This window comes from Lepisosteus oculatus, chromosome 4 (assembly GCF_040954835.1).
Source record: "Lepisosteus oculatus isolate fLepOcu1 chromosome 4, fLepOcu1.hap2, whole genome shotgun sequence".
NCBI classification, from domain to species: Eukaryota; Metazoa; Chordata; class Actinopteri; order Semionotiformes; family Lepisosteidae; genus Lepisosteus; species Lepisosteus oculatus.
This window is the reverse complement of record NC_090699.1, coordinates 18,884,356-18,900,855: the sequence shown is the minus strand read 5'-3', so window position 1 is coordinate 18,900,855 and position 16,500 is coordinate 18,884,356. Positions and strand designations below refer to the sequence as shown.

Below are 16,500 nucleotides of genomic sequence, written 5' to 3'. Positions count from 1 at the left end.
AACTGCTCTGCCAAAGACATCAAACATTTTTACAAAGAGCAAAATGGTCACTTGTGTGTAATGCATAAGCATGCTGAATTAAATGCCTGTTAAATGTTTTAGATTAAAAGTTTACTGAGCAATCTGCCACCATTTGCATAGGTTAGCTCCAGTTTCATTCATATGGAGACATTGATAAATATGGACTCTGAATAAATAAGGAAGATAATAGGCTGATAGTTACATCTTTGTGTGTCCTTAAGCAGTTCTTAAAATCATTATTGCTGTTTTCTTGTTTGCATTACTGAGGTCTATTATTAATAAGTCTTTTCCAGCAAATCTAGTGATTTGTACCAAGAGTAACTACATGTTGTCAGAGAAGCTAAAGGGTGATATAGAATTAATCAGGATTACAGCTGGAGAGGCATACCTTGTAAACATCTGTTATTTTCGTTCAATAATTAAGTTTGATTTATGGCTATATTTGTTATTTTTGTGTATGTGGACTCTTGTCTTGTCATAAGATCCTTTAGTGCTCATTTTTCAAGTGCAGTGAAATTGGTGTATTCTTAAACGTGAAGCAGATACAGCCTCTTCTAACTTAAGGTCTGAAAGTGTTAGTTTCACTGCTTACAGTGAAGCTGGTCCTTAGGATGAAAGCGCTGTTGAGACACATTTTAAATAATCAAAGCAAGGATTTGCCACCCATAAACAGCAAGTAATCTAAGTCATTGGTGTAAATAATTATCTTCCCTGTAAATACAATCCCAGTATCATTCTGTCACTATATCGTATTGACTGCTGATTATCTGGTTGTAGAGCACTGTTCAGGCATTATCTGCAGGGGCTCACACAGTCCCTGAAAGACCGTATACAGTTAGAAATCCAGTTCTCAAGGTTGTAACAGCAGAAAATATGTTTTTAAGAGACATATGTGTTATTGAATCCCCAGCTTTTGAAATTTGACAATGTCTGGAACTATTTTTGAAGAGATCTTTAAGAACATTTCAAAATATTAATAAGGAGACTGACAGATTCTTCAATTTTATACAAAATCTATACTGTAATTGTATATTTTATATATAATTATATAATACTGTGATACATTTAAGTACAATATATGTACTATGTATATTTAAAGTTTATTTAAAAAATTAAATCTGTTGCAAACAGGTGGTACAGTATTTAGAATTGAACTGTTAAATGGTTTTAGAATTTGCATTGTGGTATTACAGAAATGATCATTCATTGTTTAAAGATGAGAAATAAGAAAATGAAGTTATTAAAGATGAGCTCTGCTTATTAACATTGTACCAAATCATTCTATTCTTCAGTACTAGGAGAGCATTTCTGTTTGTAGTTTGAAAGCAATCTTCAAAAAACATCTTTTTCTTATAATGTTAAGTATACAGCAGACTAATGCATTTATCTTTGTTTGAGTATGTTGTCCCGTTAATAAGTAGATTAAGGGGGAGAAGTGTTAAAGAAGCAGAGCTAGACTGAATGTGCTTCATTGGAAATAAACTAAACAAGAGGAATAAAGATTTAATTTTTGTCTTCAAATATGGGTATACATTCAACAGCCTGACAAATGTGCAAGTTAATTGGAGTATTTCAGAGGGTTGTTCTGGGTGCCATGTGATGTAGGACGTTAATGAAAGATGATAAGAGAATTAGGATTGCCACGTAAAGCGCAATATGACTCGGATGTTAGTTGCAGCTGAACTCTGAATGCCTTCTTGGTCGTTATGTTCCTTACTGTGAATCTGAACGTAAGCTGAACTGCTGTGCTGCTTTTGCAAGTTGCATTACACGCACCCAATAAATTGTTTAATTTGAACCCTACAGAAACCAACACCTGCAGGAGATGTCAGAGTGATTCAGGTACTCTTACATGTTATAGTATTGTACACCTTGTGAAGTGCGTCAGTTCTACCGTATACTGTTCACACTACCATCCTCGCCTTCACTCTCACTGTTGATTTTACTTTATAAAACTCACAACAGCATAATAAGTTCTATCTGATTGTATTGATTGTGCTTCTTTACTGGGGCAGTGGCTTCTTTATTGGCTGCCCATTTGCTGATAGGTAAAATATGTGCACACGCATGAATTTTTTTTTTCTACAAAAACCCATTTCTTTCATAGCTTTAAGGGGGATAAAGATGCCATTTTTTTATTTGTTTGCATTTGCATCTTCCAATGTTCTTGTGCTTTCTGGTTGAAACCAATACAGTTCTCACTGTACTGTAGCCTTGTTGTTCCCTGATGTTTCTCTGGTGTTTAAAATGTACATGTGGCTGATTAAAGAAATAATCATGAACAAGCAAGACCGGTGGGGACTTCCCACTTGAAAGTAACTAAAAGCTTAGTCAGCTGCCAGACAGAGAAAAAGTTTTCTTCTCTGATTAGATTTTACACTGCTCTCATAGTAGTTCTGTGGCAGGAAGTCTACTGCCTGGAATTATGGATTCATATGGACCAGGTAGCACAACAGTAGATTCTATGTATTTCGATACATAACCTCCTGCACACTTTACACTCTGTCACCGACTTTGACTGGGCAGAAAAGCACTTTTTACCTCAGAGAGTCAGATGGGTGTTTCTGTTTTCTGTTTGCCCTGACACTGTTGCTAATGCCCTTGTCAATTTAAACACTGGGGTTAAATAGCTGTCCTCATACCTATCGTGTTTTAACAAGATAAAACTGAAAAACTGAAATGGCCGCATTTTTGCCTATTAGTCTTAAACCCGTTCTCAGTTAATAATTTAGCATATGATAGTGCACAGCAAACCTTCGCATTGTGCCCCAAAAGAGTTTCAAACGTATTTTCTCCCCAAAGTTCTCAATGGTGTAGCTTCCTCGTCTTCTGAGGCCATGCGGCCAGACTCCCGGTCCCCTCAGGGTGACGTCTGCTGAGTTCTTCCTTCTCTAGCCCAACAGAATGCCACAGAATAAGCTGCTCTCCAGCACTATGATTTTACTCTTTTCATGCACTGATTGTAGCAATTGTGAATTCCTCACTACCTTCAGCACTCATTTTGCAGTTTTGTCTTGAAATATTTTTCCCCCATCAGCAGTTTCCCTGCTGCACAGTAATGTCCTTGGATATGGCTGGATGGAGCCCATTCCAATCTGTGATGCTTAAAGGAGAATTAGCCTTAGTGTACAGACAGATCAGAGCAAAAAATAAATAAACCATACTTCTGTAGTAATTAAACATTTTAGAGCTTGTTGATAAAATATTAGAAATTAACATCCATTAACACGATCATACACATGCACATACTGTATGTACAGCTTTGCAAAAATATTCACCTGCTTCCAGTGATGTCCCATTTTGTTGAATAGTAAATAATGGATACATATTTTTTACAATGAATATTTTTAATGAAAACATGCATGCGAACTGACCACTCTATGTTTAGTTTAGACCTAAAAAAAGACCATACGCACTGGCCAAGTATCTGACCAGCATGTGAGAGAGCAAAGAGAAACAGACCATGACAAAGCACAAGCTCAGTGACCACAGCCTGGCCATAGAAACTGGGTGACAAAGACAGACCTGGCTGCCCAGAGAGGACAGGTTCAGTGATCACAGCCTGGACGTACAAACTAGAAACAGACAGATCTGACTGCCCAGAGAGGACAGGTTCAGTGACCACAGCCTGGACATAGAAACTGTGTGACACAGGCAAAACAGCCTGAAAGGATAGACTGTGTTTCCAGCAGGGAGAAGCAGAGACAGAGATGCACTTTCTGCAGCTCTGCAATAAATACTCCAGGAGTAGACAAACATTCTTCCCTAAAATAATGAATCTAATTCCAGAATTTCATACCTGTCATAATCAGAACCATTTCCACTCCTACTTGGCAGGAGGAAAGGAAACTCAATATAGATAGATCATTTTGATGCTAAATATTTATTAATAATATGTTTTTTGTAAATGTATTCAATTGTTTTGTTATTGCTTTGGAAATATTGTAGTTCATGTCAATAAGCTTTTTGAATTTGAAGTTAAATGTCATCAACCACTCCAAAGAAAAATTAAAAAAGAAATGGGGGATATACTGTACATCATGGGGTATACTGGGGGCTCCTGGTATACTGGTCTTGTGTGATAATCACCGCTAAACATTTTGATGTTTCTTTTAGATTTTAGTTGGACAATAAATATAAAACTGATTATTGCAGTGTGTAACATCCACATCCTTCTTATGATTCCTATGACTTGAGGAATGACTTTTTCACATAAAATATTCAGAAATTGCTGTGTTTTCACATTAAAATGAAACGTAAGACATTGTAGAAAAGAAAACATTCCTATAACAACACAGTTTTCTTTCTATAGGACACACAAGGCTGAAATCTAGTAAAATGATCTCAGTCTGCCATTAGCAGCTGCCTGGCAAGGAGTTGGTCTTTCTCCTTCTGCAGCAGCCTATGAGATTGACTTTGAGTACACCTCTCAACCATATGTGTTATTTAAATAAGCAGGTGTACAATAGTCACCCCAGATGTGCAAAACACGTTGACATAAACGTGCAGTGACATTTACATAGGAACCAAATAATGTAAAAGTTGTCATGAAAAGAGAAAAGAGGAAGACAGATAATACAGGAGCTGCCTAAGCTTCTTGGCTGCAGTAGATTCTTTGTCTTGTTGCCAGTAGGTGGACTTTCATAACCATATGGGGCTTTGTGTTTCGTCTGTGATTTGTGTGTTTAGGTTCTGATCAAATAAAATCCATCGTATTGTTGATTTAGTTTGAAAAAAGTAGTAATAGGATGTAATAGGAAACGAAGCTTGTTTGTTTGGATTGAATTGCAATATTCTTAGTTGTAAATGTGCATGTAAAGAAAGGCAGTTTTTCCAAAATATTTTTACATAAACTGGGAACATTACTAGCTTTTTATCAGGACCAAACTTCCTACTGACCTGGGGTTCCTTACCTTTCTGTTCCTCTCAGTCACCGCTCTCACGAGCACACGCTTTCACATTCACTTTCAGGTCTTCCCCACATGGTCAGGGCCCCTCCAGCCCTAATTACTTCACCTCAGAGGGTGGGGGCTGACCTCCTGACCTTCATTAAAAGCAGCTTGCTGCTTGCTCTTTCTGAAGAAAAACCTTCTGTTCAACTGAAAAGGCATTATAGTAAATTTTCTGTTGGTAACCCTAGAAAACACACTTTAAAAAATTGTCATAAACTTAAACTCGAAAGAGTTCTACTTTTAATTAATGGCATAATTCAGATAAGTAGTTTGGTTCTTTGCTTGCTTGGTCTCGTGATGGTGGTGGTGTTTATTCAGACCGAGGCAGCAGTGTGGCAGAGAAGTCAGGGTTCTGGACTCTCATCCAGAGGGCTGTGGCTTCAAATCCTGGATGTGGACACTGGTCTTGTACCCTTGAGCACAGGCACTTCCTTCAGATAGCCCCAGTAAAAGCCCTGCTGTAGAAATGGACCTCCAGTTCATCAATGTAAATGATGTTTTGTTCTCAGTGAGCTTTACGTGGTAAAATAGAGAGAACAAAAATCCACTTTTAACATGGATCAAGTCTTTATTATTAGTTACTACATTTACTGTGTGGTATTCTGAGGCCATCAGCTCATGTGTTTCTTCTGCAGCTTTATAACCAGGGCTGCAAAGGCTCATTTGAGGCTGTACCAGTCTGCCAGAGGCAGCCAGTTCTGGGCTGGCCTGTGGTCTGAATAGAGGAAATATTATTATTAGAGGACAAAAGAAAGACTTGAGATCGGCAAAGGTCCATTTGTTTGGACAAAGCAGAGCGCTAGCATATATGTGGATATGAGCATGAGTGATTTGTACTGATCTCTAAATGGTGACGGTATTCTGCTATCTAGTAATAAAACGAACTGAAGAAGGTTTTGGAGTGTATTGTTGCTTCTTTATCTGGATGTTTCAACAACCTACATCTGTGAGAGCAAGATGGTGCGTGACTACTTCCCCCCATGTGCCTTCTTAAATAGATTAACTCAAAGCAAGATAAAAGTCGCTAAGAATAGGAAATGGAAAGAAGTTAGCTTTCCCAAGTAGCACTTCAGAACTGTACATTTCAGCCAAATCTTAACCGTGTTTTTCTCTGACTTGTTTTTTAAGTCCTTGATGCTTGTTTGTGCGGATTCTTGCTGCTACTTGCCTGAAGTCATTATCGAATTAAAGCATAAGTCTTTCTTGAGTAATATTTGGCTTGGATTGTGTGAAAACTAAGAAAATTAACTAGGAAAAACATATTTGCTTAGCAGGGGTGTCCACCAAATGTTTGCTTACGTAGGAGGACATGTACTAGCAGACTGTGGAAAATGGGTTGGGGGATCGGTGGAGGGTGTGGTACACTGCAATTTACAATTATGGGGAAAACAATCTGTATCAGTAGGTTGGCAACACCTACATAGAAACAAATGTGGGCAGCTCTCCTCTGTGTAAGCCAAAGAAGAATCCTGTTTTCCTGTTGTGGCCTTACTTCTCTTGATGGTCCAGTGGAATATGCTTGATTTGCCAGACAGTTAAATCCATGTCTGTTTGAGCCCAGGTCTGACTCAGTTATTCAGACACACGCTGCCTCTGCACTGATTCTCTGTTTTTGTCTTTGTGTACGTTGTTTCTCCACAAAGGCTTAGCTAAAGTGGCTTGCTGGTTTATTGTTCCATGTGTCACAGAAAACCTCATTTCTCACATCTGTTATTAGCCAGGGGGCTCACTGTAACTGTGACAGAATGGAAAGCGCTTTAATTTGTTTGCTTCCTACTGTGACAGCTCTGTACCCACAAGAAGGGAACTTGTCACACTCCTACTTTTTTTACTTCAAATGTCCGTGCTATTCTGATTACAATTAAACTTAAAAGACCTAAAATAAAAACTTCATAAAAATGAGAACTATGTGCCCACTTGGCCTCACATTCACACTGCTCCGTTACTGTGTCTTTTGTAATGGAGCGGAAACAAAAGTAAGAGCTTCACCTGCTGATGTTGAAATTTCTGTGCTGCTAGGTCCAGTGACATTTTGGTTAATCCTCCTGTATTTAGTGAAGTGGTTTTGTTTCCATTTGAGCTTGACTTGTACCAAAACTCAATCCCACCAAGTCTTGTACTGCCGCCTTGGATTGCCACCCTTGCACCTCCTAGCCCAGAGCTTGGTGCTTCAGTTTTGAACATTAAGTATTATTTGTATTAGTGATTGCCATATGTTTTGAGATGGCCAATGACCTTGTGCAAAAATAAATAATACATGTATTGGGCCCTACTTAATTTGCAGTATGGCTGAAAAGGCCAATCTGACCATTTTAGGTTTCTACTGCAGGTTCTGCTGGGTCTGGTGCCCCTGATATTGCAGTTTCTCATGTCTTGATGTTTACTTCACTGCACCATCACCTGCTGGGAATCACAGCGTATCCTGGCTGTCCTTCTCAACCTCCTTCGGAAGCTGGAACAAAAAGGTTCACGTCTTGGCTCTCTCACGTGACTCAACCATTAAGGGTCCTTGCACACGGGTTCGAGGCTGGGTCGTGTCACTAGCTGCTGGTGACAGAGATTCCCGAAGCAACAGAGCACAGCTGGCTGGGTGCCGCTGTGGGTGGAGTGGAACTTGTTGGTCAGGGATCTCTCGTTTCGACACAGTGCCCCATGTGGCTTCTTTGGTGCTTGCAGGTATGCAGTGCTGCCTGCGGTCTGGGGGTGTGTTGGCTGTCATGTGCTGGCAGACAAGTGGCCAGACTGTGGGTGGTTTAGAGGAGTTGGCACACGCTTCCTCATTTACTTCTTGTGAGATCATAGGATTCATAGCAAACGGAGACTTGAAAAACACATTTGTCTATGCCCAATTGGGTGGATAAAACAAAGGTAACTCGCAACTATAAAATGTCAAGTTTTTCATAGTCATGTTGTCCATAAACAGGTTCACATCTTCTCCCTTCTGAACTACTGCTATGTAAATATACAGTACTACTATAAATGGACTACTGCTGGTGTATTTGTGCTGTATCACTACCATCTGGTACCTTTTTGTACCATCTGATAATATCCACATAATATCCACATATGGGACAAATCTTCTAAAGAACAAAATTGTAAAAAAAAAACTTAATTTGCAGACTATTTCCTCTGTCTTGCATTTAAACCTGGGCTGATATTAAAAGTAAAATATTTTTGTTTTTATTTAACTCACAGCACTGAGAGTCAAGAAATGTGCCTTATTCTGAACCCGTTGCAAAGCTGTCAAGTGCAGGAACACTGTTGTGGAAAACTGTACTGTATAATCATGTTTTAAGGGATTATTATCTGAAAAAACAAATCCCAGGCACAGGTCCCGGACAGCTGATAATGGCTACCAATGATTTTTAATTTAGTATAGATAGTTACGGAGAATAACTTCAGGTTAAGGTGCAGAATAACACTACAGTTTTTATCTGTATTGCATTTTAATACAATTAATTTAGTCCAATGGTTCCCAACCCTAATCCTGGAGGTGCCTGTTGGTTTTCATTCCAGCTGGGCTCTCCATCTAAAGTGCTGATTCATGATGTAATCAATTTGCTTGCTTATGTAGACTTCTAACTAGTTTCTTTCTTTCAGTCTTGTGTAAAAATACTCAACATTCAACAACTTTCTCACAATTTACAGAACTTTACTCTGACCAGCTTTCTGGCCACTATTTCTGACTAAAAAGCTCTTAGTAGATCAGGCTTTGATGAGCAGACACAGGTTGTAATGACTCTGTATCAGACACTGGCACAGTGAATGGTTTTTCCTTCTGCATAGGGGTCCTCAGCTTGAATTTCAGTGTGCGTGGAATGAACTGAATATGGGATAGATACAACAGCTGAAGGATCTCTTTTGAGAACTCGTCGTACACCATGACCTTCTGGTGTGTGAACCCTATTTGCCACAGTATGAAGCAGATGATGGCTGCCTTAGAAGAAGAAATCAGCACCACGCTCAAACATAAGATGTCCGATCTGTCTAACAGTCCCTGGAGTAGTCCGGTCATGTTGATACTCAAAAAGGGTGAGAAGGTCAGATTTTGTGTGGACTTTCACAAAGTGAACATCCTCACCAAGAGCACCACTGGTGTACTTGCTGTCAAGATCCATGACTTCACCAGAACTTTCCAAGGCCAGACAGCTGTGTCTGAGCATGGCACTGGGGCAGTACTGCTCTAGGAGTGGGGAGGGCAAGAACATTATTCTTCTTCCTCTGCAGAAAGTTGCTGCCATGGGAGACTCACTGTTCGACTCCGGAACAGGGGTGCCTAACTCACATTGTAATTTAGTGTTATTCATTTCAGTTGTGTGTTAGCTGTTATTGTGATTTGTATTTCTTGCCTGTTCTTGCCACAGTGTTGTCTTTGCCTCCTGTCTGTTCTACCATTTTCTGTGGGGTTGCAGACCCTGACTCACCTCTGGTTTAAAAGGAATCTTACCTGTCCATCAAGAGGAGCTGGGGGGTGGAGATTAGGGTGATAGTCGCGGTGTAGCAGTCAAGCTTCTCTGAGTCTCTGAAGCCTGCTTATGTTGGTGTGGGTTTTGAAGTAGGCCGGCATCTTTAAAATTGTTAGTGGGGAAATTCCCTGGAGAAACTCCAGTGTTTTGTTTTTGATGTATGTTTTATTTTTCTCTCTTGTATTATATCTTGCAATAGAGCATTTCACTAAATAGACACTGTTTCACACTTGATTTTGTGTCCTGCCTGTTTTTCATGACTTCTGCGACCACCCCTGGACTTTCAGCACAGCAGTTTAGTCACGGTCACATTTGCACCTAAAGTGTCTTTTGCCTGATGAACCCACAGCCGTGAACAAAAACAATTTTAATTGTGTGGATGCAGTTAGCAGATTTGAATGCTTCAGTGAACATTTATGTTGATCTTGGTGAGATTAGCGATCTGTCTCCGGGGGAATTCATGACAAGTTTATTGTTTGTGCTGAATAGGACAAACGTAAACAAAGACTTTCTCTGTAAATGCAGTTGCTTTTGAATGAGCTTCAGTGATGTTTGGATGAAATGTACGCTGTTTCTTGAAAGAAGGAAATTGACCAGGGTTGGTTTTTTCACTGCTCAGCAGATTTGCAAAATCAGATGCTATCAACTGATGACAGGAAAGTTGACAAGATGGGTATAAGAAATTAACTGAAGAATTGAAAGAATATGTTGTATCGAGATGACGAAATTGAACCTCTTTGTGAAAACCTTGTGGAACTCAACAGGGTGTGAAGGATTGTGGCTAGAAGGGAGTTAATAGATTGATTGAAAGCTTTGAGCCTTCTTGTATGCGAACAAGGTTCTTCATACATGATCTGTGTGCTCTTCTGTGCAAGCATCCATGCTCAGTCTGGTCTCCCCAGGTCTACTCTCATATATGGCTTGCTAAGGAATCCTAGTGGAACACGTGAGTGAAAATAGAGGGCACCCAGGCAAATACAGCTGTTTGAACTTTTTTAACTCAGACGTGGTTCACAAAACATGACATTCTAAAGGTTTTTTAAAGCCGTTGTAGCTTTTTTTAATTAAGAGGAGATACATATTTTCACTGATAATTAACTTATCTAAAAGCAGGAACTGTGATGTACGTCAGCTGGTTAAGTGAAATGAAAGCATGTTAGATCGTACATTAGATTCCATTGAAAATTCCATTCCGTTGTGGTTCAGGAGTAAATGAGCTGAAATTAAGGGTTAGGTAGGGTGATTCAGAGGTGAAATGGAGTGGTAGATTTTCCCAATGTGCACGTCAGACTTCAAGTTCTAAAATTTCCTCAGAGAAGGTTGTCAAGTAAGTTTTTTGTTCCTCATTTTTATGCTTGAGGTATTACTTTTCATATGACATTGTACAGTATGTTATCGTACAATAGTATACACATAGTATATATTTTTTTGCCGTGACATAATGGATGATGCCATCTGAAGTTGTAGCAGTTTTTGAGCCCTGGCAGTCTTTTCACCTCTTTTTGGTGACCATATCATGTCAAGTGACAGACATTACCCTTTCATATAATGAACATGCTTGTGTTACTACCAGCTGTATGGTCTGGAGGCTGGTTTAAATCACCACCTTTATGCAGGAAGTGAAGACTATTTTCACATCTACTCCTGTCTTGGTCAGGAAACCCAGTTTGGGTCCTGTAATTATCTCAAAGCACCAAAAGCCTTCTTTGTCTTTGTGTGATATGCACTTTGCTGTAAAGCTGGGGTGTCCGGTTCTGCTACTGGAGAGCTGGTGTGCCTGTGGGTCTGCATTCGAACTCAGCTTTTACTTTTTTCTATCCAAACTACTAAAAACTGTGATGAGGTCAACATTGTGACTTAGACTGTTGTAAGATTCATTCAGTCTATTTCTTTTTCTTTTTCATAGAGTTGGTTCTCACTCTTTTAGATTTTAAAAATACCTAGCCGGTGTATGCTAATCAACACACCTGACATCTGAAGTCTGTCCTCTGTGAAGAATGTCCTTGCTTCAATAAGGCATATAGCAGTCCAAGTGTAATAGATGAGGGAGGAACTCTCTCATTATTTCTGCAATTTTCACGATGATCAGCATTATGTGTTGGGTACCTGCTGTGATATCACCCATCATTGGTTCAGAATTAACGGTTGAAAGGAAAGAGGATCAAATAGATAAGAATTGTGGTCTTAAACTTGTTTAAAAAATAAGTTACATTTTAGAGAGAACAGATTTCAGGACTTCTGTGCCCTTTGTGCTATAAACCAGTATTGAACCGAAGTCCCTACAAAGTCTTAACTCATAACCTGATCCCCTGAATATCTTTTGAACACCAAAAATAATTGTTTTCTTAAATAAACATAGTCATGCAATAATTTCCTGTCCTCAGCTCTGCACCATGCTGTCTGTTTTCTACTGGCACGTATGCTTCTGGCCACTTTAATACGTTATTAGGCAGAAGTCCAGCAGTCTTCTTGCAGAATGAAGATGGCAAAGTGTAGTGGCCATGTGGCCAGCAGGAGACTCCATTTAAGCCAGTTGAGCTCAGAAATGGCTCATAAAACATAGCCAGCCAGTCTGACTGACCATGCAGAGAGGAGCCTAAGTACTCACTGACACTGTGCCAGCATCACCCTGGCTCCCCAGAGAGAACAGGAGAGTGCATTATCTGGGGTTGGAGCGAGTGCACTGCTTGATGGGCATTCTCAGCTTATTTCATTCCTTTCTGTAGGTTGCACAGTAACCAGCACTGCTATACTTTCACTGTACTCAAAGACCTGCCAATTCATTGCTTTTCTGCGAAGGAGTTAAACAGTTTGAAATGCATTTTTTTTTCCAGGGGGCACAGGATCATTCACTCAACCTTTCTAACGATTATTTACTTGTTTGTCATTGAAAAGAATCTTGGCCTTTAAGAAGATGTGCAGTCATTGAAAGTTCCCCCCTTGGAAAAAAAAATCCTGCTCTCTCTCGGCGGTTGAGAATTCAATTGTTTTTTGTAAGGCCCTCACGTTTCCACTGGGAAGTTTACTCTTTTTTTTCTACCCCTGTGTATTTTTTATTCTCAAACTTGAATAATAAATCTTGGTCAATAATTTATGGTTTTATGGTTTAGAATTGTAGATAGAGCATTAGAGTCTAGATTCTCGATATATCACCAGATGTTTACGTTCCCCACATCAAAGTAAAGGACTAAAATAAATCTCTATTTTATTTTCTGGAAATCTCTGAAACTTGCAAGGAAGCTCAAGGGTCTGTTATAACTTTGTTTTCTTAGAAGGGTCCTGTGTGCTGCATGACTACTTTAGATTAAATTTGATTTAAACCAAAACTGCATTACAATGGGTTTACGCTTTTTTCTGTCATTCTTATCTAGATTTTTATGTGGTAGATTTATGAAAGGATAAGATTAATAAGGCTGGCTGAAAACACAGCCTTGCTCCTGCCGTTTCTAAGACTGTTTGCCAAGTTTTGGAGTTCGCCCTTCATTTTTGAAGGGTTTTCTCCCTCCATGTATGTGAGTATGCTGAGTAGGAGCCTTAGTTAGCATAGTCTGTGTAGGTGGAGGTTTTTCCCGAGTCAGGAATTAAAGTAGAAAATCACAATGTTTAAAACTGAAGAGCCTCACAAATAGTGTTAACATATCATATATGTTTGAAAAGGCCTTTGATGCAGAGACATATCTGTACTTTGTTTTCTTTTGTTTAAAGGCTGAGGAATGTTTTTCCATAATAACAAGTTTTTTTTTTTTCTGTTGGAATTACAATCAAAGGATAGGTAGATCAATCGGGTGGGTGGGTAGGTGTTTTGGGATTTTTCCTCTTGGGCGCCAACAGCCCCATGGCATCACAGACATACACGTGTTAAGCCCAGCCCTCTGTTGCCTAACCTTGAACTCATCAGCAGTTGTGACCCTTCTGTGCACGAAAAACACGGCTTTACTGTAGCTGTTTTTGAACAAACCTGTGTTGGCTTTTCACATTTTCACATTGAAATGCACAAATGACTATCAATGCACAAAGAAGGAGGTGTTTCATATATTTGGCAGAAGAACCTTGTGATCCGTGTGTCAGAAATTAGATCTGGGCAAACTTGACTGACCAGGGTTGATCAGGCTTCCTAACAGACACAAACACCACTAGAATTCAATTGCTACAATGCAGAATTAGATCTTCTAAAGCATTTTTCCAAAGGGGTTTCTGAAAGCAATTGAATCACTGTGTCTTTCATTTAATTTCAACTCGATTTTCCCAATTAAAATTAATCTTATTACTTACCTACTGTATATCATAATTGTTAAAAAAAAACATTTAGCACTTGCAAGTCCTAAACACTTTTGAGAGGTGGAGTTCTTTCAAGAAAGTCTTCGTCAGCTTTTTAGGGATTGAGACTCAGGTCAAATGTTCACAATTACAGAGAGTGAAGGTTTAAGTGGATGAGGTATCCCTGTTTAAAAAAAAAAGAAAAACCTTGGATGTGTTTAAGAAAGAGTGCTTAGAAAGCAGACAGAAATACTTTGGATGGCTTTTAAGGTGATTTAGGTAACCAGGGTGACACGATTTCCATTCCTCCTTTCATTTATAATTTACTTTCATCAGTGGGGGGCTGCACATTCATGTCTGCACAAAAAGAGACTGTTCGGTGCCTCAGCTGGCGAGGCTGTTGTGAGTTTCCCCTAGAAACTTCAGAAACCAGGGCACTCGGAGCCCTCGGAGGCTTCTCACTACCAGCATTTCTGGGTTGTCTCTCTCTTTCTTGTTTTTGTTTAGGATTACGACCACTCTGGCAAGCCCTCCCCCAAATTTACGAGCCATTATGCACTCTACTGCAAAGCTGATTTGATACGGTTGTGCGGAGTGCCACCTTTCGGAGCCCTGCATGCTAGGTTTGGGCCTTAAAGCGATCTGCCGATGAAGAATGTGAACCAGGGCTCCTGTGGCCTTCAGTTTGAAATATTTCTGTTAGGAGAGGGAATGTGGCAGATGTGTGCTGCTCAGTGATGGAAGCTCTGCTTTGAATTCAGCTGTATTGGTTTTTTAGGTACCCATGTCAGAATGCACAGCATACATCATTAATGCGTAGGATCAGAATTCTCTCTTTTATCCCCAGGATATTTGTTGTTAGCTGTTCGTCCCACCTGACTTAAATTTTCTGGCTTAGTGGTGGTTGTTTTTTTAATAAGTAAGGCATCGACTCTTAACTGGAAATGAAAGATTCTGCCCCTCCCGAGAACGACTTAACTGAGTTTAGTTGAGTTGTGATAAGTGAGTTTTCAGTCTCTGTAGGTCAGCATGCCTTTTTATTAACTATCTTCTTTGTGTAATGTAATAGTCTTAATAGATGCAGAGTAGCGAGCAAATAGGTTTTAGCTGTTTAAAATAACTTAATTCTGAGAAGTTTATTCTTAAAGACCCACACAGCGGAGTTCAGCACTTTGGTTCCACTGCGGCCACTGTTCCCAGAGTTAGTACTGTTCTGGTAGCGTGCCAGTCTTGGTTATTCCTAATCTAAGGAAGCTTGTTGCCAGAAAGGAGGCTGATACCCCTGGTTCATGGGAGAGCAGGTGTTACTGGCGGACTGGGAAGGAGCACAGAAGAGGGTTGGGAGTGTGCCATACCTGCTGGCTCGCTTGCAGGGAGCCGAGCCAGGCTGAGGGGAGACACCAGACAAAGGACCAAGACACAGCTGTGCCAGGCACTCACATCCAGTGGGGGACCCACTCAGTGTGGGAATAGGAGGATGTCTTGGAAGAAGAGCCTAGTCCCCCCAAAAAAATAAGGGTACGAACAGAGTGCTTCGACGTCTTTCTTTTCTTAAAGAATCGAAATGGCAAAGCTCATGTGTGCAAACAGAGTGGGGATGAAAAAAATGGTTTAACCTGTAATAGCCCTTTTTTACCCCACCAAAAATAAATCAATACAAAATAATGGATAGCTATCAAGGAACCAGACTCACTTAGTTATCTTTTCTCTCAAGGGTTTAATAACAAATAAATCTGGAGACAGAGGCAGGGTATTGAGCAGCCTGTCTGCAGTCCTGTTCAGAGAGTGCTGGTCCCGGTAGGGAGTCTGAGGGACAGCCAGTTCTGTGAAAAACACAAAGAAAATGGGAAAACATGCCAATGACACTTTGTCCAAACTGGAAAAATCCCTCCATTGTGGGAAGGGTTCTTGTTTTCCTTGCTGTTTATGGTAAAAAAAAAAACTTTTGGCGCTTCACAGATCTGCAATATCCCTGTAAAGACAAGAGTGGGGCCAAGCCATTTTTAGGAAGGGAATGAAGTATAATACGGGTGGACCTGTGCACCTTTCACTGCCTCGGTGGAGTCAGTGCAGTGAGGGCGTGTGGATTGTGAGGATTAATGAATACAGGCTATGGAGTAAATCCCTGGCAAGACACTGGCCAGGCTAGGGTATGGATTTTATAATGAAATCAAATCTACAGAAATAAGATTATAAAATATCATAATGGAATTCTCTAATTGTTCCTCATCTGCTGTTCTAGAAAAATAATGTAAAATCCATCTATTGAGAAAACTGATATAAAAAGGTACTTCAGTCTGAAAATGTTTGTTTATTTATTTAAGGGTTATTGGCTAGTTTTCACTGAGGCTGCTATTACTTTAAGTCTGTGTGCGCATCAGTGGAGACGCACCAGTCTGTTTGGCTCCCTATTGAACTGACTGGTGCAGCAGAAGAAAAAAACAGTAATCCTGTTGTTCCTCCTTCTATCCCAGGGGAGGGGGTGCCGAGAAATCGCTGGGCCTGTTTGTCCTCCCACTCTCTAACCTGTCACATGAGAAGTAAATTTAGTCTCTGAGTAAATAATAGTTCCCAGCCCCTTTAAACATGTTTCCTAACAAGAAGTGGTGATTTAGTGAGGTGATAAGCTGTTACTAATGGTAGGGTATAATAATTTCCATTTAAGTAGTTTGGTGATCCTGTCCTCCCTCTTTAGACCTGCTCTATTGCTGTTAGCACTTGGCACAGTGCTGCCAGAGGGGCTTTGTTGGCAGGCTTGTATTTAGCAATTTGGGAATATTTCTGTTTTATCGAGCGAGAGGCTT

The 16,500-nt window shown here is 40.0% G+C and overlaps 1 protein-coding gene across 12 annotated transcripts in view; it reads left to right on the top strand.

Moving 5' to 3' along the window:
* Positions 1–16,500, top strand: part of zmiz1a (zinc finger, MIZ-type containing 1a) — a 156,140-nt gene that overhangs the window by 121,216 nt on the left and 18,424 nt on the right. For 8 of the 12 annotated variants that reach the window (XM_015346328.2, XM_015346330.2, XM_015346333.2 and 5 more), the window contains one exon: positions 1,828–1,863. The exons of the other annotated variants lie outside the window; for them this stretch is intronic. In XM_015346328.2, coding sequence (XP_015201814.1) covers positions 1,828–1,863 — 36 coding nt within the window. The remainder of the gene's footprint in view (positions 1–1,827; positions 1,864–16,500) is intronic. 12 annotated transcript variants of the gene reach the window in all.